At 45.8% G+C, this 27,633-nt stretch overlaps 1 protein-coding gene across 2 annotated transcripts in view; it reads right to left on the bottom strand.

Annotated features, from left to right (window-relative positions):
• The window catches only part of LOC109903359 (tubulointerstitial nephritis antigen-like), a 73,914-nt gene that overhangs the window by 36,070 nt on the left and 10,211 nt on the right, over nucleotides 1–27,633 (bottom strand). For both annotated transcript variants that reach the window (XM_031788945.1, XM_031788946.1), the window contains exons 3-4: nucleotides 21,936–22,002; nucleotides 893–985 (exon numbers count right to left, since the gene is read on the bottom strand). In XM_031788945.1, coding sequence (XP_031644805.1) covers nucleotides 893–985; nucleotides 21,936–22,002 — 160 coding nt within the window. The remainder of the gene's footprint in view (nucleotides 1–892; nucleotides 986–21,935; nucleotides 22,003–27,633) is intronic.

The following is a 27,633-nucleotide window of genomic DNA, read 5'->3' as shown; positions in this document are numbered from 1 at the left end:
TGTGACCATTAACATCTGCTAACCATGTGTATGTGACCATTAACATCTGCTAATCATGTGTATGTGACCATTAACATCTGCTAACCATGTGTATGTGACCATTAACATCTGCTAACCATGTGTATGTGACCATTAACATCTGCTAACCATGTGTATGTGACCATTAACATCTGCTAACCATGTGTATGTGACCATTAACATCTGCTAACCATGTGTATGTGACCATTAACATTTGATTTTGATCACATACAACATAACCGGCCCTGCTATCATCCTCTATTACCACTCATGGGTGGCAGGTAGCCTCGCGGTTAAGAGCATTTGGCCAGTAACTGAAAGGTCGCTGGTTCGAATCACCGAGCCGACTAGGTGAAAAAATCTGCCGATGTGCCTTTGAGCAAGGCACTTAACCCTAAATGCTCTAGTAAGTCTCTCTGGAGAAGAGCATCTTCCAAATGTAAAAAAGGTACTTTCTGGCCTTCCTTATATTTATGTTCAAGAGTCAAATTAGCAGCTTCTCCCTTATTGAACTCAACTCTGACATTGTCCTTTGTACCTCCATGGATTGATGTTAACTTTTTCTGCCTGTTCCCGAAAGCATTTGGCGATTGGCGTGTAGACTATTTGACACGCGTAGAGTTAGGCCCTGAAGTTTAGGCTTACGTATTAATGCCAGATAATGAAAGAAAAACATCACAGTAGACTATAGATATAAATTGCACAAGAGTTAACTCTTTATTCAACCCGCCCCCAACCACTCACCCTTGATCCACACAATATTTCATGACCGTAAACACGCCCGCAGGTTATGAGTCAACCCCGTGCATCACTAGCGCGCATGGATATGTTTGTGTGTGTGTGCATACGTGTGTGTGTGTTTAAGTGCTCTTACCCATAATTTCCTCTGTTGACAGCCTGGATCATGTCATTCTCTATCAGACAGGCATGCTGCTCACACTCCCAACGCCCAGTTGTTCCACACGTACTGTAGGAGGTAGAGGAGGGAGGGGGAGAAGAGCAGAGATGTAGAGGGTGGGGGGGGAGCAGAGAGGTAGAGGAGAGAGAGCAGGGAGGTAGAGGAGAGGGAGAGAGAGCAGGGAGGTAGAGGAGAGAGAGCAGGGAGGTAGAGGAGAGAGAGCAGGGGGGTAGAGGAGAGGAGGGTGAGAGAGAGCAGAGCGGTAGCGGAGGGGGAGAGAGAGTAGAGCGGTAGAGGAGGGGAGAGGAGGGGAGAGGAGGGGGAGAGAGAGGTAGAGGAGGGGAGGAGAGAGCAGAGGTATAGGAGGGGAGGGGGAGAGAGCAGAGAGTTAGATGAGGGGAGGGGAGGGGGAGAGAGCAGAGAGGTAGAGGAGGGGAGAGGGAGAGAGAGGTAGAGGAGGGGAGGAGAGAGAGCAGAGGTTGAGGAGGGGAGGGGGAGAGAGCAGAGAGTTAGAGGAGTTGAGGGGGAGAACAGAGAGGTAGAGGAGGGGAGGGGAGGGGGAGAGAACAGAGAGGTAGAGGAGGGGAGGGGAGGGGGAGAGAACAGAGAGGTAGAGGAGGGGAGGGGGAGAGAGCAGAGAGGTAGAGGAGGGTAGGGGAGGGGGAGAGAGCAGAGAGTTAGAGGAGTTGAGGGGGAGAGAGCAGGGAGGTAGAGGAGGTAGGCAAGTTGAGAACAAGCTCTCCTTTACAATTGCGACCTGGCCAAGATAAAGCAAAGCAGTTCGACACATACAACGACACAGAGTTACACATGGAGTAAAACAAACATACAGTCAATAATACAGTATAAACAAGTCTAAATACGATGTGAGCAAATGAGGTGAGATAAGGGAGGTAAAGGCAAAAAAGGCCATGGTGGCAAAGTAAATACAATATAGCAAGTAAAACACTGGAATGGTAGATTTGCAATGGAAGAATGTGCAAAGTAGAAATAAAAATAATGGGGTGCAAAGGAGCAAAATTAATTAATTAATTAAATACAGTAGGGAAAGAGGTAGTTGTTTGGGCTAAATTATAGGTGGGCTATGTACAGGTGCAGTAATCTGAGCTGCTCTGACAGTTGGTGCTTAAAGCTAGTGAGGGAGATAAGTGTTTCCAGTTTCAGAGATTTTTGTAGTTCGTTCCAGTCATTGGCAGCAGAGACCTGTAAGGAGAGGCGGCCAAAGAAAGAATTGGTTTTGGGGGTGACTAGAGAGATATACCTGCTGGAGCGTGTGCTACAGGTGGGAGATGCTATGGTGACCAGCGAGCTGAGATAAGGGGGGACTTTACCTAGCAGGGTCTTGTAGATGACATGGAGCCAGTGGGTTTGGCGACGAGTATGAAGCGAGGGCCAGCCAACGAGAACGTACAGGTCGCAATGGTTGGTAGTGTATGGGGCTTTGGTGACAAAACGGATTGCACTGTGATAGACTGCATCCAATTTGTTGAGTAGGGTATTGGAGGCTATTTTGTAAATGACATTGCCAAAGTCGAGGATTGGTAGGATGGTCAGTTTTACAAGGGTATGTTTGGCAGCATGAGTGAAGGATGCTTTGTTGCGAAATAGGAAGCCAATTCTAGATTTAACTTTGGATTGGAGATGTTTGATATGGGTCTGGAAGGAGAGTTTACAGTCTAACCAGACACCTAAGTATTTGTAGTTGTCCACGTATTCTAAGTCAGAGCCGTCCAGAGTAGTGATGTTGGACAGGCGGGTAGGTGCAGGTAGCGATCGGTTGAAGAGCATGCATTTAGTTTTACTTGTATTTAAGAGCAATTGGAGGCCACGGAAGGAGAGTTGTATGGCATTGAAGCTTGCCTGGAGGGTTGTTAACACAGTGTCCAAAGAAGGGCCAGAAGTGTACAGAATGGTGTCGTCTGCGTAGAGGTGGATCAGAGACTCACCAGCAGCAAGAGCGACCTCATTGATGTATACAGAGAAGAGAGTCGGTCCAAGAATTGAACCCTGTGGCACCCCCATAGACTGCCAGAGGTCCGGACAGCAGACCCTCCGATTTGACACACTGAACTCTATCAGAGAAGTAGTTGGTGAACCAGGCGAGGCAATCATTTGAGAAACCAAGGCTGTCGAGTCTGCCGATGAGGATGTGGTGATTGACAGAGTCGAAAGCCTTGGCCAGATCAATGAATACGGCTGCACAGTAATGTTTCTTATCGATGGCGGTTAAGATATCATTTAGGACCTTGAGCGTGGCTGAGGTGCACCCATGACCAGCTCTGAAACCAGATTGCATAGCAGAGAAGGTATGGTGAGATTCGAAATGGTCGGTAATCTGTTTGTTGACTTGGCTTTCGAAGACCTTAGAAAGGCATGGTAGGATAGATATAGGTCTGTAGCAGTTTGGGTCAAGAGTGTTCCTCCCTTTGAAGAGGGGGATGACCGCAGCTGCTTTCCAATCTTTGGGAATCTCAGACGACACGAAAGAGAAGTTGAACAGGCTAATAATAGGGGTGGCAACAATTTCGGCAGATAATTTTAGAAAGAAAGGGTCCAGATTGTCTAGCCCGGCTGATTTGTAGGGGTCCAGATTTTGCAGCTCATTCAGAACATCAGCCGAACGGATTTGGGAGAAGGAGAAATGGGGAAGGCTTGGGCGAGTTGCTGTGGGGGGTGCAGTGCTGTTGACCGGGGTAGGAGTAGCCAGGTGGAAAGCATGGCCAGCCGTAGAAAAATGCTTATTGAAATTCTCAATTATGGTGGATTTATCAGTGGTGACAGTGTTTCCTATCTTCAGTGCAGTGCAAAAAACATAAACCATATATTATATCAACTCAAAAAAAAAAATGTGCTGGAAAATAGTAGCCAGCCTTAATTGATTTAAAACAAGGTAATAAACCAAAACAATATTTTTTTGTAAATAGAAATGATCAGTAGTAACCTGGGAGGAGGTGTTCTTATTCTCCATGGACTTTACAGTGTCCCAGAACTTTTTTGAGTTAGTGTTGCAGGAAGCAAATTTCAGCTTGAAAAAGCTAGCCTTGGGTATAATGGTTTCTAGCTTCCCTGAACAGCTGCATATCACAGGGGCTGTTCGATGCTAATGCAGAACGCCATAGGATGTTTTTGTGTTGGTTAAGGGCAGTCAGGTCTGGGGAGAACCAAGGGCTATATCTGTTCCTGGTTCTAAATTTCTTGAATGGGGCATGTTTATTTAAGATGGTTAGGAAGGCATTTTAAAAATATATCCAGGCATCCTCTACTGACGGGATGAGATCAATATCCTTCCAGGATACCCCGGCCAGGTCGATTAGAAAGGCCTGCTCGCTGAAGTGTTTCATGGAGCGTTTTACAGTGATGAGTGGAGGTCGTTTGACCGCTGACCCATTACGGATGCAGGCAATGAGGCAGTGATCGCTGAGATCTTGGTTGAAAACAGCAGAGGTGTATTTAGAGGGCAAGTTGGTTAGGATGATATCTATGAGGGTGCCCGTGTTTAAGGCTTTGGGGAGGTACCTGGTAGGTTCATTGATAATTTGTGTGAGGTTGAGGGCATCAAGTTTAGATTGTAGGATGGCTGGGGTGTTAAGCATGTTCCAGTTTAGGTCGCCTAGCAGCACAAGCTCTGAAGATAGATGGGGGGCAATCAGTTCACATATGGTGTCCAGAGCACAGCTTGGGGCAGAGGGTGGTCTATAGCAGGCGGCAACGGTGAGAGACTTGTTTTTAGAGAGGTGGATTTTTAAAAGTAGAAGTTCAAATTGTTTGGGTACAGACCTGGATAGTAGGACAGAACTCTGCAGGCTATCTTTGCAGTAGATTGCAACACCGCCCCCTTTGGCAGTTCTATCTTGTCTGAAAATGTTGTAGTTTGGAATTAAAATGTCTGAATTTTTGGTGGTCTTCCTAAGCCAGGATTCAGACACAGCTAGAACATCCGGGTTGGCAGAGTGTGCTAAAGCAGTGAATAGAACAAACTTAGGGAGGAGGCTTCTAATGTTAACATGCATGAAACCAAGGCTATTACGGTTACAGAAGTCGTCAAAAGAGAGCGCCTGGGGAATAGGAGTGGAGCTAGGCACTGCAGTGCCTGGATTCACCTCTACATCGCCAGAGGAACAGAGGAGGAGTAGAATAAGGGTGCGGCTAAAAGCAATAAGAATTGGTCGTCTAGAACGTCTGGAACGGAGAGTAAAAGGAGGTTTCTGGGGGCGATGAAATAGCATCAAGGTATAATGTACAGACAAAGGTATGGTAGGATGTGAATACAGTGGAGGTAAACCTAGGTATTGAGTGATGATGAGAGAGATATTGTCTCTAGAAACATCATTGAAACCAGGAGATGTCATTGCATGTGTGGGTGGTGGAACTAATAGGTTGGATAAGGTATAATGAGCAGGACTAGAGGCTCTACAGTGAAATAAGCCAATAAACACTAACCAGAACAGCAATGGACAAGGCATATTGACATTAAGGAGAGGCATGCTTAGTCGAGTGATCAAAAGGGTCCAGTGAGTGGAGAGGTTGGTTGGGGGTCACGGCGATTTAGACAGCTAAATCGGTAGCAAGCTAGCAAAGGATGGAGGTTTGTTATTAGCCACCTCTTGCGTTCCGTCAGTAGATTAGTGGGTTTCCGTGTGGTAGAGGGGATTAATCCAAATCACACAACAACAACAAAAATAAAAACAATAGATATAGTTATAGAGGCCCAAGAAGAAAAATAAATAAATAAAAATAAAATAAAAATGGTCCGATTGTCTATTCAGATAGCAGCCGATAAGACAGCCAACGGCTAGCAGGCCGCAGATGGGCGCCCAGGCAACGTCGCGCCGGAGGAGCCAGCCGGACAACTTCCTCGGGTAGACAACGTCGGCAGTCCAGCTGTGAAGGCCCGGTGGGGGTCCGCGTAGGCAGCAAAACGGGTCCGGATAGGTGACTGCAGCCCAGGAGTGATTGATGGAACTCTTCAGCTGGCTAGCTCCGGAACAATTGATGTTAGCTCCGGAATCGACGAAAGCCGATAGTCACACGGATAGCAGCTAGCTAGCTGTGAGATCCAGGTATGAATGTCCAGAGCCAGCGGCCGAAATCCAGGGACATGGAGAGAAAAATTGGTCCGGTATGTTCCGTTCCGAGCCGCGCTGCGCTGCGCCGCGCCGTACAAAACTGGCGATAGATTCTCTAGCCAAAGGACAGCCGATGACCACAAATCGTGGTTAGCTGAGTACTAACGATTAGCCAGTAAAGAAGCTTCTGGACCAGCTTCTGGCTAGCTTCTGGCTAGCTCCCGGCTAGCTTCTTGCTAGTTTCTGGCTAGCCTCTTGGAGGATTACAGATCTGAGGTAAATAAGACTTTTTTATATAAATATAAATTGGTGAAGCGGATTGCAGGAGAGTGTTCTGAAGAGGAGTTTATGGAAAATTAAAAAATGTATGTGAAAAAAAGTTGTAAATATATATATATATATATATATATATATATATATATATATATACGGGACACGACAAGACAAGGACAAAAAGACGTCTGAACTGCTATGCCATCTTGGAAGATAGAAGATATGTTGAGGGGGAGAGAGGAGAGATGGGAATGGAATAGACAGAAAGAAGAAAGAGGGTGTGACAGAGAGAGAGAAACAGACACAGAGAGAGAGACAGAGAGAGAGACAGAGAGAGAGACACAGAGAGAGACACGGAGAGAGACACAGAGATACACAGAGAGAGAAACAGAGAGACACAGAGAAAGACACAGAGATACACAGAGAGAGAAACAGAGAGACACAGAGAAAGACACAGAGAGACAGAGACAAAGAGAGAGACACAGAGAGACAGAGACAAAGAGAGAGACAAAGAGAGAGACACAGAGAGAGACACAGAGAGAGACACAGAGAGAGACACAGAGAGAGACACAGAGAGAGACACAGAGAGAGAGAGACACACAGAGAGAGAGACACACAGAGAGAGAGACACACAGAGAGAGACACAGAGAGAGAGACACAGAGAGAGACACAGAGAGAGACAGAGACACAGAGAGAGACAGAGAGAGAGACAGAGACACACAGAGAGACACAGAGAGAGACAGAGACACACAGAGAGACACAGAGAGAGACACAGAGAGACACAGAGAGAGAGAGACACACAGAGAGAGCGAAAGGTAAAAAGGACAGGGAAAGGGGCAGATAAAGAGGGGGGAAGATAAAATAAGAGGGCAGCAGAGGGAGGATACAGGAGACGTAAAGTTAGAATGGACAGGGGTCAGAACTGAGAACATTGCTTTAGATTCATGACTAATGGTGACACATTTTTAGGGCTTAATTATAATAACTGGAAGTGTATTAATGTTTGCACACACTGAAGTTCAAGTGATCAATGTAATTTACTGATTGTTGTCCACTGTTGTGAAGACATTTTTCTAAATGACAAAAGGGACAAGGAAGCCAACAGTCAACAGAGAACGTTTGAAGATAAACTAATAAATAAGAAGCTATGCTGTATACTCTAATTCCCTGAGAGAGACTGAACAAGTGGAACAAGAGACTTGGCAAAGAGAATGGGAAAAGAAAGAGAAAGAGGGGGGGGTAGAAGGAGAGAGAGAGAGGGGGTAGAAGGAGAGAGAGAGATGGGGGGTAGAAGGAGAGAGAGAGAGGGGGGCAGAAGGAGGGAGAGAGAGAGGCAGAAGGAGGGAGAGAGAGAGAGGCAGAAGGAGGGAGAGAGAGAGAGGCAGAAGGAGGGAGAGAGAGAGAGGCAGAAGGAGGGAGAGAGAGAGAGGCAGAAGGAGGGAGAGAGAGAGAGAGAGAGAGAGGGGCAGAAGGAGAGAGAGAGAGGGGGGCAGAAGGAGGGAGAGAGAGAGAGAGAGAGAGAGAGAGAGAGAGAGAGAGAGAAGAGGGTGCGACAGAAGGAGAGAGAGAGAGGGGGGCAGAAGGAGAGAGAGAGAGGGGGGCAGAAGGAGAGAGAGAGGGGGCAGAAGGAGAGAGAGAGGGGGGCAGAAGGAGAGAGAGGGGGCCGAAGGAGGGAGAGAGGGGGCAGAAGGAGGGAGAGAGGGGGGCAGAAGGAGGGAGAGAGAGGGGGGCAGAAGGAGAGAGAGAGGGGGGCAGAAGGAGGGAGAGAGAGGGGGGCAGAAGGAGAGAGAGAGGGGGGCAGAAGGAGGAGAGAGAGGGAGAGAGAGAGAGAGGGGGGGGCAGAAGGAGAGAGAGAGGGGGGGCAGAAGGAGAGAGAGAGAGAGGGGGGCAGAAGGAGAGAGAGAGAGGGGGGCAGAAGGAGAGAGAGAGGGGGGCAGAAGGAGAGAGAGAGGGGGGGCAGAAGGAGAGAGAGAGGGGGCAGAAGGAGAGAGAGAGAGGGGGCAGAAGGAGAGAGAGAGGGGGCAGAAGGAGGGAGAGAGAGGGGGCAGAAGGAGAGAGAGAGGGGGGCAGAAGGAGGGAGAGAGAGGGAGAGAGAGAGAGAAGGGGGTGCGACAGAAGGAGAGAGAGAGAGAGAGAGAGAGAGGGGGGCAGAAGGAGAGAGAGAGGGGGGCAGAAGGAGAGAGAGAGGGGGGCAGAAGGAGGGAGAGAGAGGGAGAGAGAGAGAGAGAGAGAGAGAGAGAGGGGGCAGAAGGAGGGAGAGAGAGGGGGGGGCAGAAGGAGGGAGAGAGAGGGGGGCAGAAGGAGAGAGAGAGGGGGGCAGAAGGAGGGAGAGAGAGAGGGAGAGAGAGAGAGAGAGAGAGAGAAGGGGGTGCGACAGAAGGAGAGAGAGAGAGAGAGAGAGGGGGCAGAAGGAGGGAGAGAGAGGGAATGAAGGGGAGGAACAAGAGACCTTTTAAGGCTACAGAGCACTGAAACATATCCATCTTTAGTCAGGAGGAACCAGGGGGGAGTGAATACTGACCAGTCTGAATGGACTCGTTAGGTGGATATTAAAACATGACCACATTAGAATGTTTGAGATCCACTGATATAGAGCATTCCTACTGTCTGTGTTGTGCTGTGGGAATGTGTGTGTGTGCCAAGACCCCCAGAAATAACTAGCAGCCACACATAGTACAGTACAGTAATACGCTGTGCCCCAAATGGCACGCTATTCCCCATATAGTTCACTATTGGTCCGTAGAGTTCTGGTCAAAAGTAGTGCACTATGTAGGGAATAGGGTGCCATTTGGGCCATAGAATCTGATAGGCCTACTGTATAACATACTGTATGGAAGAGTGTGTGATGTAGCTGTACATTGTCATGGTAACACCTCTTTAAGCCAACTGTGTATAATATGTTTAGGGCCTGCCAGCCATAGTTCAATAGAAGACTTGTTGTAAACATTCATTATAAAAATCTATGCATTCATAATGAGTGACATAATCACACAGGTTGGTCACATACAGTGCTATCTAAAGGAAGATGATGACTTAACTTCTTATCCTCAACCTTAGATACTATGAACCCTAATGACTGGTCTCTCTCACACAGCTCTACCTATAAACCTCAAACTAGAGAGTCTGCTGTATCGGTGGTCCTGTTTTAGGGACTCCCTGTCAACGCCCCAGTCAGACAGAAAATTACCACCAAAACACGCAGAGCGATGAGACGACCCCAGCCAGATCATTAGGAAGACGACCCCAGCCAGATCATTAGGAAGACGATCCCAGCCAGATCATTAGGAAGACGACCCCAGCCAGATCATTAGGAAGACGACCCCAGCCAGATCATTAGGAAGACGACCCCAGCCAGATCATTAGGAAGACGACCCCAGCCAGATCATTAGGAAGACGACCCCAGCCAGATCGATAGGAAGACGACCCCAGCCAGATCGATAGGAAGACGACCCCAGCCAGATCAATAAGAAGACGACCCCAGCCAGATCATTAGGAAGACGACCCCAGCCAGATCATTAGGAAGACGACCCCAGCCAGATCATTAGGAGGACGACCCCTGCCAGATCAATAAGAAGGACTACAGCCAGATCAATAAGAAGGACTACAGCGAGACCAATAAGAAGACGACCCCAGCCAGATCAATAAGAAGACGACCCCAGCCAGACCAATAAGAAGACGACCACAGCCAGACCAATAAGAAGACGACCCCAGCCAGATCATTAGGAAGACGACCCCAGCCAGATCATTAGGAAGACGACCCCAGCCAGATCATTAGGAAGACGACCCCAGCCAGATCGATAGGAAGACGACCCCAGCCAGATCGATAGGAAGACGACCCCAGCCAGATCAATAAGAAGACGACCCCAGCCAGATCATTAGGAAGACGACCCCAGCCAGATCATTAGGAAGACGACCCCAGCCAGATCATTAGGAAGACGACCCCAGCCAGATCATTAGGAGGACGACCCCTGCCAGATCAATAAGAAGGACTACAGCCAGATCAATAAGAAGGACTACAGCGAGACCAATAAGAAGACGACCCCAGCCAGATCAATAAGAAGACGACCCCAGCCAGACCAATAAGAAGACGACCACAGCCAGACCAATAAGAAGACGACCCCAGCCAGACCAATAAGAAGACGACTACAGCCAGACCAATAAGAAGACGACTACAGCCAGACCAATAAGAAGACGACTACAGCCAGACCAATAAGAAGACGACTACAGCCAGACCAATAAGAAGACGACTACAGCCAGACCAATAAGAAGACGACTACAGCCAGACCAATAAGAAGACGACTACAGCCAGACCAATAAGAAGACGACTACAGCCAGACCAATAAGAAGACGACTACAGCCAGACCAATAAGAAGACGACTACAGCCAGACCAATAAGAAGACGACTACAGCCAGACCAATAAGAAGACGACTACAGCCAGACCAATAAGAAGACGACCACAGCCAGACCAATAAGAAGACGACCCCAGCCAGACCAATAAGAAGACGACTACAGCCAGACCAATAGGAAGACGACCCCTGCCAGACCAATAGGAAGACAACCACAGAGCCAAATAAATGAGATAGCTACTGAAAGAGTGAGGTGTCAGCAACAGACATGGCCTCGACTAGGCAAAGAGGAATCAGGGGTTATTATCACGGGCCAACTGCTTAATTACCCGAAGCCTCCGTAGCAGATCCTATCATGACCACAAAAGCCTGGACTTATCAGACACGAACGCTTCTCACACACATGGTGATAGATAAATAAACATTAACAAACACACATGCAGATATTCACAGACCACTGGAGGCTGGTGAGTGTAGGACGTCTCATAATAATGGCTGAAATGTAGTGGTATCAAACACATGGTTTTACCATTCCAGTCATTCCGTTCTAACAATTACTATAAGCCTGTCCTACCCAGTTAAGATGTCACTAGCCACCTGTGCCACAGACACTTCACACACTACACATTGAAAAACAAATGGATGCACGTGTAACTGATGTGAAATGGCGAGCTAGTTAGCGGTGGTGCGCGCTAATAGCATTTCAATTGGTGACGTCACTCGCTCTGAGACCTTGAAGTAGTTGTTCCCCTTGCTCTGCAAGGGCTGTGGCTTTTGTGGTGTGATGGGTAACGATGCTTCGTGGGAGGCAGTTGTTGATGTGTGCAGAGGGTCCCTGGTTCGAGCCCAGGTTGGGGCGAGGAGAGGGACGGAAGCTATACTGTTACACACGGACAAAGCTTTCGCAGATAGTGTAGTGTTAGCCATGACTGCTATGATATAGTAGCCTACTGTTGTAAGGAGATCACAATGGGGAGGAGGAAGAGATAAGGACAGTTGGGGCTGACCAGAGCAGAGGGGAGAGGGGGGCACACTGAGGGAGAGGGACAAGGAGAGTGTTTGGTTATCTCGGAACAGAAGTACTGTCCTCCACCCAAAACCCTGTGTGTTACTGTTTTTTTTTAATCACTTTGGTACTATTTTCACAAGTATGTGGTAAAATATCTTAGTACAAAACTGAGAACAGATCATGAAAAAGGCTTCTTTAAAAAAAAACATTTTCAACAATCAAAATCCCTCAGTAACATTTTCAGTAACATAATTCTCTTCTTATTTATTTAAATACATTTGACAATAAAATAATCCAACTGCGCTTAATGTTTACTCACTAAACCGTTTGGTAAACCTATAGGTTTTAAACTGGTTTGTCTACTATATATGGTACATAAATAAAATGTGTGTTTGTAAATTATAAACAGCTAATGACATGTATGATACATGATCACCATACATAATGACTACTGTAAATTATAAACATCTAATGACATGTATGATACATGATAACCATACATAATGACTACTGTAAATTATAAACATCTAATGACATGTATGATACATGATAACCATACATAATGACTACTGTAAATTATAAACATCTAATGACATGTATGACACATGATCACCATACATAATGACTACTGTAAATTATAAACATCTAATGACATGTATGATGCATGATAACCATACATAATGACTACTGTAAATTATAAACATCTAATGACATGTATGATACATGATAACCATACATAATGACTACTGTAAATTATAAACAGCTAATGACATGTATGATACATGATAACCATACATAATGACTACTGTAAATTATAAACATCTAATGACATGTATGATACATGATAACCATACATAATGACTACTGTAAATTATAAACATCTAATGACATGTATGATACATGATAACCATACATAATGACTACTGTAAATTATAAACATCTAATGACATGTATGATACATGATAACCATACCTAATGACTACTGTAAATTATAAACAGCTAATGACATGTATGATGCATGATAACCATACATAATGACTACTGGTTATTGCTGATGGAGTTCACATAGTGGTAACCACAATTGGGGTGAACACTTGTAATTTATTTCAACATGGAGCAGGATAGACAGCAAGGGAGAGAAAGAAATCAAACAGCTAGTGGACAAGGGGCCCGTCAGAGAAGTGGGCATGGACCCTGTCAAAGAGGTCAAAGAGGTCAAAGATGTGGGCATGGACCCTGTCAAACAGGTCAGAGAGGTGGGCATGGGCCCTGTCAAAGAGGTGGGCATGGGCCCTGTCAAATAGGTCAAAGAGGTGGGCATGGACCCTGTCAAAGAGGTCAGAGAGGTGGGCATGGGCCCTGTCAAAGAGGTGGGCATGGACCCTGTCAAAGAGGTCAAAGAGGTGGGCATGGACCCTGTCAAAGAGGTCAGAGAGGTGGGCATGGGCCCTGTCAAAGAGGTGGGCATGGACCCTGTCAAAGAGGTCAGAGCGGTGGGCATGGGCCCTGTCAAAGAGGTGGGCATGGACCCTGTCAAAGAGGTCAGAGAGGTGGGCATGGGCCCTGTCAAAGAGGTGGGCATGGACCCTGTCAAAGAGGTCAGAGAGGTGGGCATGGGCCCTGTCAAAGAGGTGGGCATGGACCCTGTCAAAGAGGTCAGAGAGGTGGGCATGGGCCCTGTCAAAGAGGTGGGCATGGACCCTGTCAAAGAGGTCAGAGAGGTGGGCATGGACCCTGTCAAAGAGGTGGGCATGGGCCCTGTCAAATAGGTCAAAGAGGTGGGCATGGACCCTGTCAAAGAGGTCAGAGAGGTGGGCATGGACCCGGTCAAAGAGGTGGGCATGGGCCCTGTCAAAGAGGTCAGAGAGGTGGGCATGGACCCGGTCAAAGAGGTGGACATGGGCCCTGTCAAAGAGGTCAAAAAGGTGGGCATGGACCCTGTCAAAGAGGTCAAAGAGGTGGGCATGGACCCTGTCAAAGAGGTCAAAAAGGTGGGCATGGACCCTGTCAAAGAGGTCAAAGAGGTGGGCATGGACCCTGTCAAAGAGGTCAAAAAGGTGGGCATGGACCCTGTCAAAGAGGTCAAAGAGGTGGGCATGGACCCTGTCAAAGAGGTCAAAGAGGTGGGCATGGACCCTGTCAAAGAGGTCAAAGAGGTGGGCATGGACCCTGTCAAATAGGTGGGCATGGGCCCCGACAAAGAGGTGGACATGGGCCCCGTTAGAGGTTGACATAAGAGAGAGGGAGGCAGACAGCAGGGAACTGTTGTGTCTAATGAAGTCCGGACCATCATCGGTAACCATGTGGTTAAGAGGCCTTACCATGGCAGAGGCGCCAGATTAGAACATTTGAGGACATTTCACCAAGAAAACCGTTAAGTCTGCAGGAATTGGACTATGCTTTACCATTACATTTACAGTAAATTAATATTGTAATGCATGTCAATTTACAAAACAGGTTACACTATTCTTACAGTATGATCTATTGACAGTATACTCTGTTCTACCCTCAGAAGACCCCATGGTGGTGGCCGTGCGCTGACCGACCAGCAGGAGTGGGCAGTGGTGGAAATGGTAAGGGCCAAGGAATGAGATAAGTCTGTCTGAAAGAAAGCAGGACATTGAGGAGAACGATGACACCTTTGCCAATGTGGAATCCATCAGCCTGCCAACAAGCACCCGCCTTTTGGAGAGGCACCAGGTATCTCTATTTTTTATGTAAATGGCATGTTATAGAAGGGTCCACACAGCTTTTTGGGGATTTCCTTTGTTTTACAGAAACTTACCCCAAACAGCAAATCACTTCCTCATTTACTCAAATGTTTCCTTTAATTCCTTTACTAACTGTAGAACAGACCTATCGCTCGAGCCGCAACAAAATGAAATATAACGTAGCGGATAAAGTTCGGAATGACACCATTTAAGTGTACAACATCTAAAGCCCTGCATCACTATACCGAGTGCTTTGCCGTTTAAAATGACATATCTGGGTGTTTTTGGAGCCTTTGTTCATGTTTTTCAGGGCCCTCATTATACATAACGAGGATGAAGAAGGGATTTGCTGTTTGGGGTAAGTTTTTTGAAAAACAAGTGAAATCACAAAAAAAGGCATCAGGACCCTTCTATAACATGCCATACATTTGACAAACAAATTGATATTTGTTTGTAAACAAAATAAGAAAACTCTTCTTTTAAATGCTGCACCATGCTGTACTGAAAGCAGGGTCTATTTTTTACCATGGCTGTGCTTATTTAACTTCCAAATGTCTCTCTCAAAGGAGAGGAAGAGAGTGGGAGACACATTAGGTTAGACTGGACGTCTATAGACTCCCCTTTACTAACTTTGCTCCTATCTGACCCATAGGTCTCTACCACACCCATCCACCACTCCAAGCAGGCTAAAGCAAACACTCAAAGTCTTTGAAAGATGTGTACCAGTATTTGAGCCCAGGTGTGCTATTTAGCCTGCAGGAGGGACCAGATCAGGGTTCAGTAGGAATAGACTGGAGTTAGACTGGATTAGAGAAAAACCCACAGGATACTTTGCATGTGTGTGAAACTAAATATGATATGGATACATGAATTGTGGCAGACGCCAACCAGACACTCGCCTTTGCATCGCCAGTACACACACACACACACACACACACACACACACACACACACACACACACACACACACACACACACACACACACCCTCTCTGAGAAACAATCCATGGTAGGGATGTGAGAAACCGTTCTGGCAGATAGGTGAGGAATTCTACCTCCCCTCATCATGGAACTGTCCTCGAGCCCTCAGCCCAACCCACTACCTCCTCTGTTATATTCAGCTACTGTACATCCCCCAGGCAGGAAAACCATCCATACCATACATACAAAAGTGATCAGGACTTGAATAGTCCATCTCGTAACACAAAAAGCCTAACGCTAATAATGAAGGTCACTCAATTATTTAGTCCAATTGAAAAGCTACAGGTGAGAAGAATGCTACAGGTGCAGTCAATGCTACAGCTACAGGTGAAAAGAAGTCAATATAAGTCAAATCAAAGAGTTATGGGTCTATGAGATAGCCTGGCATTGTCGTTCTCCATATTCTTGTGTTAGAAAGAGGTTATCAGGTGTATTCGTGTACTAGACATGATTTTGGAGATCAAAGTTCCTGCACACTTGGGCAGTTAGAGGAATTTCTGTCCCAATTATCTTTAATTGCAGCCGTCTTACTCAGTGGGTGGTGTGGAGACACTGTTGGAGAGCTTGGCACAGACACCAACACAAAACACCAGCACACGCGACCCGTGCACACACGCACACACACACACACACACACACACACACACACACACACACACACACACACACACACACACACACACACACACACACACACACACACACACACACACACACACACACACACACACACACACACACACACAATATGGGGCTTGGGCCAAATACATTTTCAACTGTATGTCATGCTGCTATTCAAGAGCCAAATTGTCTTCAGTCTTATACTGTATCACAGACCAACCCACAGGTATTCTGCCATCAGTAGAACAGAGTATAGTAGTAGTAGTAAGGTACTAGTATAGTGGTACTAAAACAGAAGCAAAAAGACTAGAATGAGATAGGTCACTAGGTCTATGCTCTAGATTTAACCTAGTGGAATATCTCATTCTGGTCTTTTTAGATATTTCTATTTCGAGTGATTTATCAATAAGGTAAAACTACATTTCTGCTCTGGCAAATATAAATATATTTTCTAGAAACAAGCACAAATCCCAGAATAAGTCATCATTTAAATTTTTCTTTTACCTTCAGTTAAGAACAAATTCTTATTTACAATGACGGCCTACCAAAAGGCCTCCTGCGGAGATGGAGGCCTGGGATTAAAATAAATCAATACAATATAAAGAGAGAGACAACACAACACTACATAAAGAGAGACCTAAGACAACAACATAACAAGGCAGCAACACATGACAACACAGCAGGGTAGCAACACAACCTAACAACAACATGGTAGCAACACAACATGGTAGCAGCAAAAAACATAGCACAAACATTATTGGGCAGACAACAGCACAAAGGTCAAGAAGGTAGAGACAACAATACATCACACAAAGCAGTCACAACTGTCAGTAAGAGTGTCCATGATTGAGTCTTTGAATGAAGAGATAAAACTGTCCAGTTTGAGTGTTTGTTGCAGCTCGTTCCAGTCGCTAGCTGCAGCGAACTGAAAAGACGAGCGACCCAGGGATGTGTGGGGACCTTTAACAGAATGTGACTGGCAGAACGGGTGTTGTATGTGGAGGATGAGGGCTGCAGTAGATATCTAAGATAGGGGGAGTGAGGCCTAAGAGGGTTTTATAAATAAGCATCAACCAGTTTACAGAGGAGTATAGTGTGCAGTGATGTGTCCTATAAGGAGCATTGGTGGTAAATCTGATGGCAGAATGGTAAGAACGTCTAGACGCTCTAGAGCACCCTTACCTGCCGATCTATATATTATGTCTCCATAATCTAGCATGGGTAGGATGGTCATCTGAATCAGGGTTAGTTTGGCAGCTGGGGTGAAAGAGGAGCGATTTCGATAGAGGAAACCAAGTTTAGATTTAACTTTAGCCTGTAGCTTTGATATGTTCTGAGAGAAGGACAGTGCACCATCTAGCCATACTCCCAAGTACTTGTATGAGGTGACTACCTCAAACTCTGAACCCTCAGAGGTAGTAGCAGGAGCGGAAGAGATACTCTGAATGATCGGCTATGAAAAGCCAACTGACATTTACTCCTGAGGTGCTGACCTGTTGCACCCTCGACAACCACTGTGATTATTATTATTTGACCCTGCTGGTCATCTATGAACATTTGAACATCTTGGCCATGCTCTGTTATAATATCCGCCCGGCAGTCAGAAGAGGACTGGCCACCCCTCATAGCCTGGTTCCTCTCTAGGTTTCTTCCTAGGTTCTGGGCTTTCTAGGGAGCCACGGTGCTTCTACACCTGCATTGCTTGCTGTTTGGGGTTTTAGGCTGGGTTTCTGTACAGCACATTGTGACATCAGCTGACGTAAGAAGGGCTTTATAAATTAATTTGATTGATTGATTGATTGATTGATTGATAGTAACACCTGTGGAAAGAGGGACATTTTTCTTACCAAACCACATGATCTTTGTTTTGGAGGTGTTCAGAACAAGGTTAAGGGTAGAGGAAGCTTGTTGGACACTAAGACAGCTTTGTTGTAGAGCATTTAACACAAAATCCGGAGATGGGCCAGCTGAGTATAAGACTGTATCATCTGCATATAAATGGATGAGAGAGCTTCCTACTGCCTGAGCTATGTTGTTGATATAAATTGAGAAGAGCGTGGGGCCTAGGATTGGGGTACTCCCTTGGTGACAGGCTGTGGCTGAGACAGCAGATCTTCTGACTTTATACAGTGCACTCTTTGAGAGGTAGTTAGCAAACCAGGCCAAAGACCCCTCAGAGACACCAATACTCCTTAGCCGGCCCACAAGAATGGAATGGTCTACCGTATCAAAAACTTTGGCCAAGTCAATAAAAATAGCAACACAATATTGCTTAGAATCAAGGGCAATAGGGACATCATTGAGGACTTTTAAGGTTGCAGTGACACATCCATAACCTGAGCGGAAACCAGATTGCACACCGGAGAGAATACTATAGACATCAAGAAAACGAATCAGTTGATTTTTGACATGTTTTTCCAACACTTTTGATAAACAGGACACAACCAGTGCTGCTATAGCATTAGGTTAGAGTAATGCACAGCTGAGCGGTGATTATCTTCTGGAAGGTTTATACAGCATTAGGTTAGAGTAATGCACAGCTGAGCGGTGATTATCTTCTGGAAGGTTTATACAGCATTGGGTCTCTAATGCATATCAAACACATAAGCCCCAGTCTGAATGAACATACTCGGCTTGGCCTGTGCAGTATATTGGTTAACTAAATCATACCTGGGATGTTACTGTAGTTTAGCCTGTATTAGTTAACTAAACCCAAATGGGGATGTTACTGTAGTTTAGCCTGTATTAATGAACTAAATCCTAACTGGGATGCTACTGTAGTTTAGCCTGTATTAGTTAACTAAACCCAAACTGGGATGGTACTGTAGTTTAGCCTGTAATAGTTAACTAAATCCTAGCTGGGATGTTACTGTAGTTTATCCTGTATTAATGAACTAAACCCTAACTGGGATGCTACTGTAGTTTAGCCTGTATTAGTTAACTAAACCCAAACTGGGATGGTACTGTAGTTTAGCCTGTACTGGTTAACTAAATCCTAGCTGGAGTGTTACTGTAGTTTAGCCGGTATTACCATCTGTATAACTATCACCAAGCTGGAGTGTTACTGTAGTTTAGCCGGTATTACCATCTGTATAACTATCACCGAGCTGGAGTGTTACTGTAGTTTAGCTAGTATTACCATCTGTATAACTATCACCAAGCTGGAGTGTTACTGTAGTTTAGCTAGTATTACCATCTGTATAACTATCACCAAGCTGGAGTGTTACTGTAGTTTAGCCGGTATTACCATCTGTATAACTATCACCAAGCTGGAGTGTTACTGTAGTTTAGCCGGTATTACCATCTGTATAACTATCACCAAGCTGGAGTGTTACTGTAGTTTAGCTAGTATTACCATCTGTATAACTATCACCAAGCTGGAGTGTTACTGTAGTTTAGCTAGTATTACCATCTGTATAACTATCACCAAGCTGGAGTGTTACTGTAGTTTAGCTAGTATTACCATCTGTATAACTATCACCAAGCTGGAGTGTTACTGTAGTTTAGCTAGTATTACCATCTGTATAACTATCACCAAGCTGGAGTGTTACTGTAGTTTAGCTAGTATTACCATCTGTATAACTATCACCAAGCTGGAGTGTTACTGTAGTTTAGCCAGTATTACCATCTGTATAACTATCACCAAGCTGGAGTGTTACTGTAGTTTAGCCGGTATTACCATCTGTATAACTATCACCAAGCTGGAGTGTTACTGTAGTTTAGCTAGTATTACCATCTGTATAACTATCACCAAGCTGGAGTGTTACTGTAGTTTAGCTAGTATTACCATCTGTATAACTATCACCAAGCTGGAGTGTTACTGTAGTTTAGCTAGTAATACCATCTGTATAACTATCACCAAGCTGGAGTGTTACTGTAGTTTAGCCGGTAATACCATCTGTATAACTATCACCGAGCTGGAGTGTTACTGTAGTTTAGCCGGTATTACCATCTGTATAACTATCACCAAGCTGGAGTGTTACTGTAGTTTAGCTAGTATTACCATCTGTATAACTATCACCAAGCTGGAGTGTTACTGTAGTTTAGCCGGTATTACCATCTGTATAACTATCACCAAGCTGGAGTGTTACTGTAGTTTAGCCGGTATTACCATCTGTATAACTATCACCAAGCTGGAGTGTTACTGTAGTTTAGCTAGTATTACCATCTGTATAACTATCACCAAGCTGGAGTGTTACTGTAGTTTAGCCGGTATTACCATCTGTATAACTATCACCAAGCTGGAGTGTTACTGTAGTTTAGCCGGTATTACCATCTGTATAACTATCACCAAGCTGGAGTGTTACTGTAGTTTAGCTAGTATTACCATCTGTATAACTATTACCAAGCTGGAGTGTTACTGTAGTTTAGCTAGTATTACCATCTGTATAACTATCACCAAGCTGGAGTGTTACTGTAGTTTAGCCAGTATTACCATCTGTATAACTATCACCAAGCTGGAGTGTTACTGTAGTTTAGCCGGTATTACCATCTGTATAACTATCACCAAGCTTCTGAATTACTACATGTAGTTCACTACTCCCCAACACTGGGAGAGCAGAAGGAGAGGAACATATGGAGGAAAGGAGGAGAAGAAGAGGAGAGTTGCCAGACACTGGGGATTTGAAGAATGTGTTGTTCCCATCTAGCCCTTGTAGAGGTAACCCATCCTACCCCTGTCTCTAGCCCCAAAAGGCCCACTGTTACCCAATATTGTGAAATGTTTCCCAATGTTGCCAAATGCTCAGTGTTGTTTTGCAGGGTGATGTGCAACCATATTGAGCGGTTGCTTTTATTCTGCTGCTTGTTTGATAAGATGCAATACTCTTTCATTTCATGAAGGCGACAGCTACTTTAAACCAAATGAATGGACAGGGGTCCCAAAACTCTCCATGGATAATGTGGGTCTGTCTGTGGTACAACCAGAAAGGTCACGTCATCAGATCAAAGTGTTTGAAGGAGTGATCACTGTTTGAACAGAGAGACGTAAAGAAAGGGAGTGAGAGGGGAGAGGTAGAGACAGAGATATACAGTACCTTAGGAAAGTACTCAGACCTCTGGACCTTTTACACATTTTGTTACGTTACGTCCTGACTGGTCTCCCAGTCCCTGCCAATGAAAACCATCCACACAGCATGATGCCACCACCATGCTTCACCGTAGGGATGGTGCCAGGTTTCCTCCAGACGTGATGCTTGGCATTCTTGGTTTCATCAGACCAGAGAATCTGGTTTCTCGTGGTCTGAGAGTCTTTAGATGCCTTTTGGCAAACTCCAAGCGGGCTGTCATGTGCCTTTTACTGAGGAGTGGCTTCCTTCTGGCCACTCTACCATAAAGGCCTGATTGGTGGAGTGCTGCAGAGATGGTTGTCCTTCTGGAAGGTTCTCCCATCTCCACAGAGGAACTCTAGAGCTCCGTCAGAGTGACCATCGGGTTCTTGGTCACCTCCCTGACCAAGGCCCTTCTCCCCCATTTGCTCAGTTTGTCAAGGCGGTCCACTGTGTTCTTGGGGACATTCAATGCCCCAGATCTGTGCTTTGACCTAATCCTGTCTCTGAGCTCTACGGACAATTACTTCAACCTCATGGCTTGGTTTTTGCTCTGACATGCACTGTCAACTGTGGGACCTTATATAGACAGGTGTGTACCTTTCCAAATCATGTCCACATCAATTGAATTTACCACAGGTGGACTCCAATCAAGTTGTAGAAACATCTCAAGGATGATCAATGGAAACAGGATGCACCTGAGCTCAATTTTGAGTCTCATAGCAAAGGGTCTGAATACTGATTTAAATAAGTTATTTCAGTTTTTTATTTTTCATACATTTGGCAAAATTTCACAAAATAGCTGTTTTTGCTTCGTCATTATGGGGTATTGTATGTAGATTTCTGAGGACTTAAAAAAATTGAATCCATTTTAGAATAAGGCTGTAACCTCAATCAAGGGCCTGAATACTTTCTGAATGCACTGTACAGGGAGAAAAGAGAGGAAGAGGTTAGAGACACGTACCATAAGTTGCAGTTCTCTTTGTATGTCTGTCCTGAGAGGAATTTGTGGCTGTTCCTTTCACAGGTGCCTGGAAGGAAACAAAGGAAGGAAATTCAGAAAGATGCTGACAGCCGATAGGATCACATTAATGATAACGTTTTAGTCCAGTTGTGGTGGAAGATCTGAGAGGCTGACTCATACAGATTCCTCCACTATATCTTCTCACCACACTCCCATGTATACACACACACACACTCTACACTACACACTCTACACTACACACTCTACACTACACACTCTACACTATACACACACACACACTCTACACTACACACACTCACTCACTCTACACTACACTCTCTACACACACTCTCTACACACACTCTACACACACACTCTACACTACACACTACACACACACTCTACACTACCCACTACACACACACTCTACACTACACACTACACACACACTCTACACTACACACACTCTACACTACACACACACTATACACTACACACTCTACACTACAATACACACTCTACACTATACACACACACACACACACACACACACACTACACTACACACACTCACTCACTCTACACTACACACTCTCTACACACACTCTACACTACACACTACATACACACTCTACACTACCCACTACACACACACTCTACACTACACACACACTATACACTACACACTCTACACTACAATACACACTCCACACACTCTACACTACACACTCTACACTACAATACACACTCCACACTCAACACTCTACACTACACACTCTACACTACACACACACTACACACACTCTACACTACACACTCCACACACTCTACACACTCCACACACTCCACACACTCTACACACACACTCTACACACACACACACTCCACACACTCTACACAAACTCTACACTACACACAATCTACACTACACACTCTACACTACACACTCTACACACTCTACAATACACACCACACACTCTACACACACACTCTACACACTCACTCTACACACACACTCCACACACTCTACACTACACACTCTACACTACACACACACTACACACACTCTACACTACACACTCCACACACTCTACACACTCTACAATACACACTCCACACACTCTACACACACACTCTACACACTCTACACACACACTCCGCACTACAAACACACACTCCACACACTCTCTACACTACAGACACACACTCTACACTACACACACTTTTTAAAGTTTTATTTTAGTAATGAGTGGATACATTTTCACAGACACACACACACTTCACACTCCAGACAGACACACACACACACACACACACTCCACACACACACAGACACACACTCCACACTACAGACACTCCAGACACAGACACACTCTACACTCCAGACACTCCAGATACAGACACACACTCTACACCCCAGACACAGACACTCCAGACACACACTCTACACTCCAGACACAGACACAGACACTCCAGACACAGACACACACTCTACACTCCAGACACAGACACACACTCCACACAACTGACACACACTCTACACTCCAGACACAGACACACAGACACACAAAGGCACGCAGGCTTGAGGGACACACACGGGCGTGCTCAAACGCCAGCAGGAGAGGGAAAGTACCCAAGCTACCAGCCATGCAGGCACCCACGTGTCCACAAACACACACCACACACAGAGTGTGTAGTGAGAGAGTTAACAGTAACACCCTGGCTGTGAGGTGTGTAGTGAGAGAGTTAACAGTAACACCCTGGCTGTGAGGTGTGTAGTGAGAGAGTTAACAGTAACACCCTGGCTGTGAGGTGTGTAGTAGTGTGTGTGGGGTTTGGGGAACCCTGAGCTGCAGTAATCTTCTGTTGGAATGTCCTGTTGGCTTCTGTCCTCTGTGTCCCAGGGCTAACAGGTCCTCATCATGCCTTAACAAGCTTAATTACACACACACTTAATGAAAACCCTGCCACCTCCAGGGGGTTCCAGGGGACAGGGGCGCCACTCTACCTCACACATCCCACCTCTCACTGGGCAAAGACAAAACCACACACCCCCCCGTGTGGCCTCTGAGGGTGGGGTCAATTTAAATTCCATCTAGACCTCATCAGTATAGGATTAGACATTCCATGGAGTTTGAATCAAAACGTATAATCCATGTATTATCCTCATGGTCCTTTTTTCAACGTTTTCTCAGCACTATTTCCTTTCCAATGTCTTTTGTCATTTTCAAAGGTTTACAGGGTCATTCCAATGTTCAGTTGAAGTCCTACACTGACTGGGACAGATATCTACAACATCTCTGCTGACCTCTTCCCTCTAACACTCCCCTTGTGTAGGAGGAGGGTCAGAAGCCAACGCTGTGTTGGGCCCTGCAGGAGACTGCTGTGTGATTTATGGTGGTAACACTGTAACACTCCAGAAGCTACTCCTCCTTCAGCTGTCTGTCTGTCTGTCTGTCTGTCTGTCTGTCTGTCTGTCTGTCTGTCTGTCTGTCTGTCTGTCTGTCTGTCTGTCTGTCTGTCTGTCTGTCTGTCTGTCTGTCTGTCTGTCTGTCTGTCTGTCTGTCTGTCTGTCTGTCTGTCTGTCTGTCTGTCTGTCTGTCTGTCTGTCTGTCTGTCTGTCTGTCTGTCTGTCTGTCTGTCTGTCTGTCTGTCTGTCTGTCTGTCTGTCTGTCTGTCTGTCTGTCTGTCTCTGTCTCTGTCTCTGTCTCTGTCTCTGTCTCTGTCTCTGTCTCTGTCTCTGTCTGTCTGATTAACTCTAAAAGTCTAAGCCGTTGGTGTGGCGGGGGGCTAACATATGGAATTGTTTTAAGATGGTGATACCATGGACCATTAACACGACACTACACACACTCTACACTCCACACTACAGACACACACTCTACACTACAGACACACACTCTACACTCCAGACACAGACACACAGACACACAAAGGCACGCAGGCTTGAGGGGCACACACAGGCGTGCTCAAATGCCAGCAGGAGAGGGAAAGTACCCAAGCTACCAGCCATGCAGGCACCCACGTGTCCACAAACACACACCCACACACAGAGTGTGTAGTGAGAGAGTTAACAGTAACACCCTGGCTGTGAGGGTTAACAGTAACACCCTGGCTGTGAGGGGTGTAGTGAGAGAGTTATCAGTAACACCCTGGCTGTGAGGTGTAGTGAGAGAGTTAACAGTAACACCCTGGCTGTGAGGTGTAGTGAGAGAGTTAACAGTAACACCCTGGCTGTGAGGTGTGTAGTGAGAGAGTTAACAGTAACACCCTGGCTGTGAGGGGTGTAGTGAGAGAGTTAACAGTAACACCCTGGCTGTGAGGTGTGTAGTGAGAGAGTTAACAGTAACACCCTGGCTGTGAGGGGTGTAGTGAGAGAGTTAACAGTAACACCCTGGCTGTGAGGGTTAAAGGTAACACCCTGGCTGTGAGGGGTGTAGTGAGAGAGTTAACAGTAACACCCTGGCTGTGAGGTGTGTAGTGAGAGAGTTAACAGTAACACCCTGGCTGTGAGGGGTGTAGTGAGAGAGTTAACAGTAACACCCTGGCTGTGAGGTGTGTAGTGAGAGAGTTAACAGTAACACCCTGGCTGTGAGGTGTGTAGTGAGAGAGTTAACAGTAACACCCTGGCTGTGAGGTGTGTAGTGAGAGAGTTAACAGTAACACCCTGGCTGTGAGGGGTGTAGTGAGAGAGTTAACAGGAACACCCTGGCTTTGAGGGGTGTAGTGAGAGAGTTAACAGTAACACCCTGGCTGTGAGGGGTGTAGTGAGAGAGTTAACAGTAACACCCTGGCTGTGAGGTGTGTAGTGAGAGAGTTAACAGTAACACCCTGGCTGTGAGGGGTGTAGTGAGAGAGTTAACAGTAACACCCTGGCTGTGAGGTGTGTAGTGAGAGAGTTAACAGTAACACCCTGGCTGTGAGGTGTGTAGTGAGAGAGTTAACAGTAACACCCTGGCTGTGAGGTGTGTAGTGAGAGAGTTAACAGTAACACCCTGGCTGTGAGGTGTGTAGTGAGAGAGTTAACAGTAACACCCTGGCTGTGAGGTGTGTAGTGAGAGAGTTAACAGTAACACCCTGGCTGTGAGGTGTAGTGAGAGAGTTAACAGTAACACCCTGGCTGTGAGGGGTGTAGTGAGAGAGTTAACAGTAACACCCTGGCTATGAGGGGTGTAGTGAGAGAGTTAACAGTAACACCCTGGCTGTGAGGTGTGTAGTGAGAGAGTTAACAGTAACACCCTGGCTGTGAGGTGTGTAGTGAGAGAGTTAACAGTAACACCCTGGCTGTGAGGTGTGTAGTGAGAGAGTTAACAGTAACACCCTGGCTGTGAGGTGTGTAGTGAGAGAGTTAACAGTAACACCCTGGCTGTGAGGTGTGTAGTGAGAGAGTTAACAGTAACACCCTGGCTGTGAGGTGTAGTGAGAGAGGTTTTGAAGTGTTTGTCCTATATCTAGGAGACATAAGAAAGCTCAGAAAAGATTGTATTTTTTTGGGACACATATTTCACCCTTTATTTTTGTTGGCACAAAACGATCTCCACACTTCCATTGATCTGTATGGGTTACCTTCAGACGAGTCCTGTGGCACGTAGAGCGTTACCGACTTCAGACGAGTCCCATGACACTACAGACGTTTTCGTGAGAAGAGCAATTTTCGGGATGTCTCATAGTCTGAACAACACAGCCGTAGCTGCAGATACGGTGGGCCGACATCGGCAGATGTGGTCGATTGAGACGCAGCCCATGCAAAAAATAGATATCTCTAGCATAAACTGAATGGATTTTGATGGGGATTTGTTTATTATGTTTCTTACAGTATATTAACTCACGAGTGTATCGAGAAACTCTTCTTAACTCCATCACTACTCCATAATGGTTCTGTGTAGTGGGAACTAGGAGAGGTGGACCTAACCCTAAACCTAACCCTAAACCTTAACTTGAGCTAATGGTTCTGTGTAGTGGGAACTACGAGAGGTGAACCTAACCCTAAACCTAACCCTAACCCTTAACTTGAGCTAATGGTTCTGTGTAGTGGGAACTGAGAGTGAGAAATGAAGGTGTCACTCCTTATTCTTTCCCCCGTCTCCCATAGGCTAAGGTGTGTTTATGTCCCTCTTTGGGAAACGCAACCTCCCTGTCATCTAGCGAGCACATACCTACCTCGACCTGTCCCTACTTCCTGTCCCGTTCCCGTCGCCTATCTCTCCCTCTCTCTGCATAGTGTGCATTCTTTCTCCTGACCTCCGACCTCCATCTGTCTCAGACTAATAAGAAGACTACTGTTCCTGGTCTCTTCTCAGGTTGGGCCCTGCTGCCAGCAGAACATTTTACACCTCCACAACGACTAGCAGAGTTAGTGTATGTGAAGCATGTTTATACTGTGAAAGCAGAGAAAGTGAACCCACTAATCTCTTTTGACTCATCACATACACTGATGCTACTGTCTATTGTCTATCCTGTTAACTAGTCACTTTATCCCTACCTATATGTACACATCTTACCTAAATTACCTCGTACCCGTGCACATCGACTAGGTACTGGTCCTCTATGTATATAGCCAAGTCGTTACTCATTGTGTATTTATTCTTTGAGTTAATAGAAAAATAAGATTTCTCTTTTTTTCTTTCTGCATTTTTTGGGAAGCGTCCTTAAGCACTTCCCTGTTAGACTACACCTGTTGTTTGTGAAGCATGTGACAA

This window comes from Oncorhynchus kisutch, linkage group LG14, assembly GCF_002021735.2.
Source record: "Oncorhynchus kisutch isolate 150728-3 linkage group LG14, Okis_V2, whole genome shotgun sequence".
NCBI lineage: Eukaryota > Metazoa > Chordata > Actinopteri > Salmoniformes > Salmonidae > Oncorhynchus > Oncorhynchus kisutch.
Note: the sequence above shows the minus strand (reverse complement) of the source record. Positions and strands in the feature narration are given on the sequence as shown.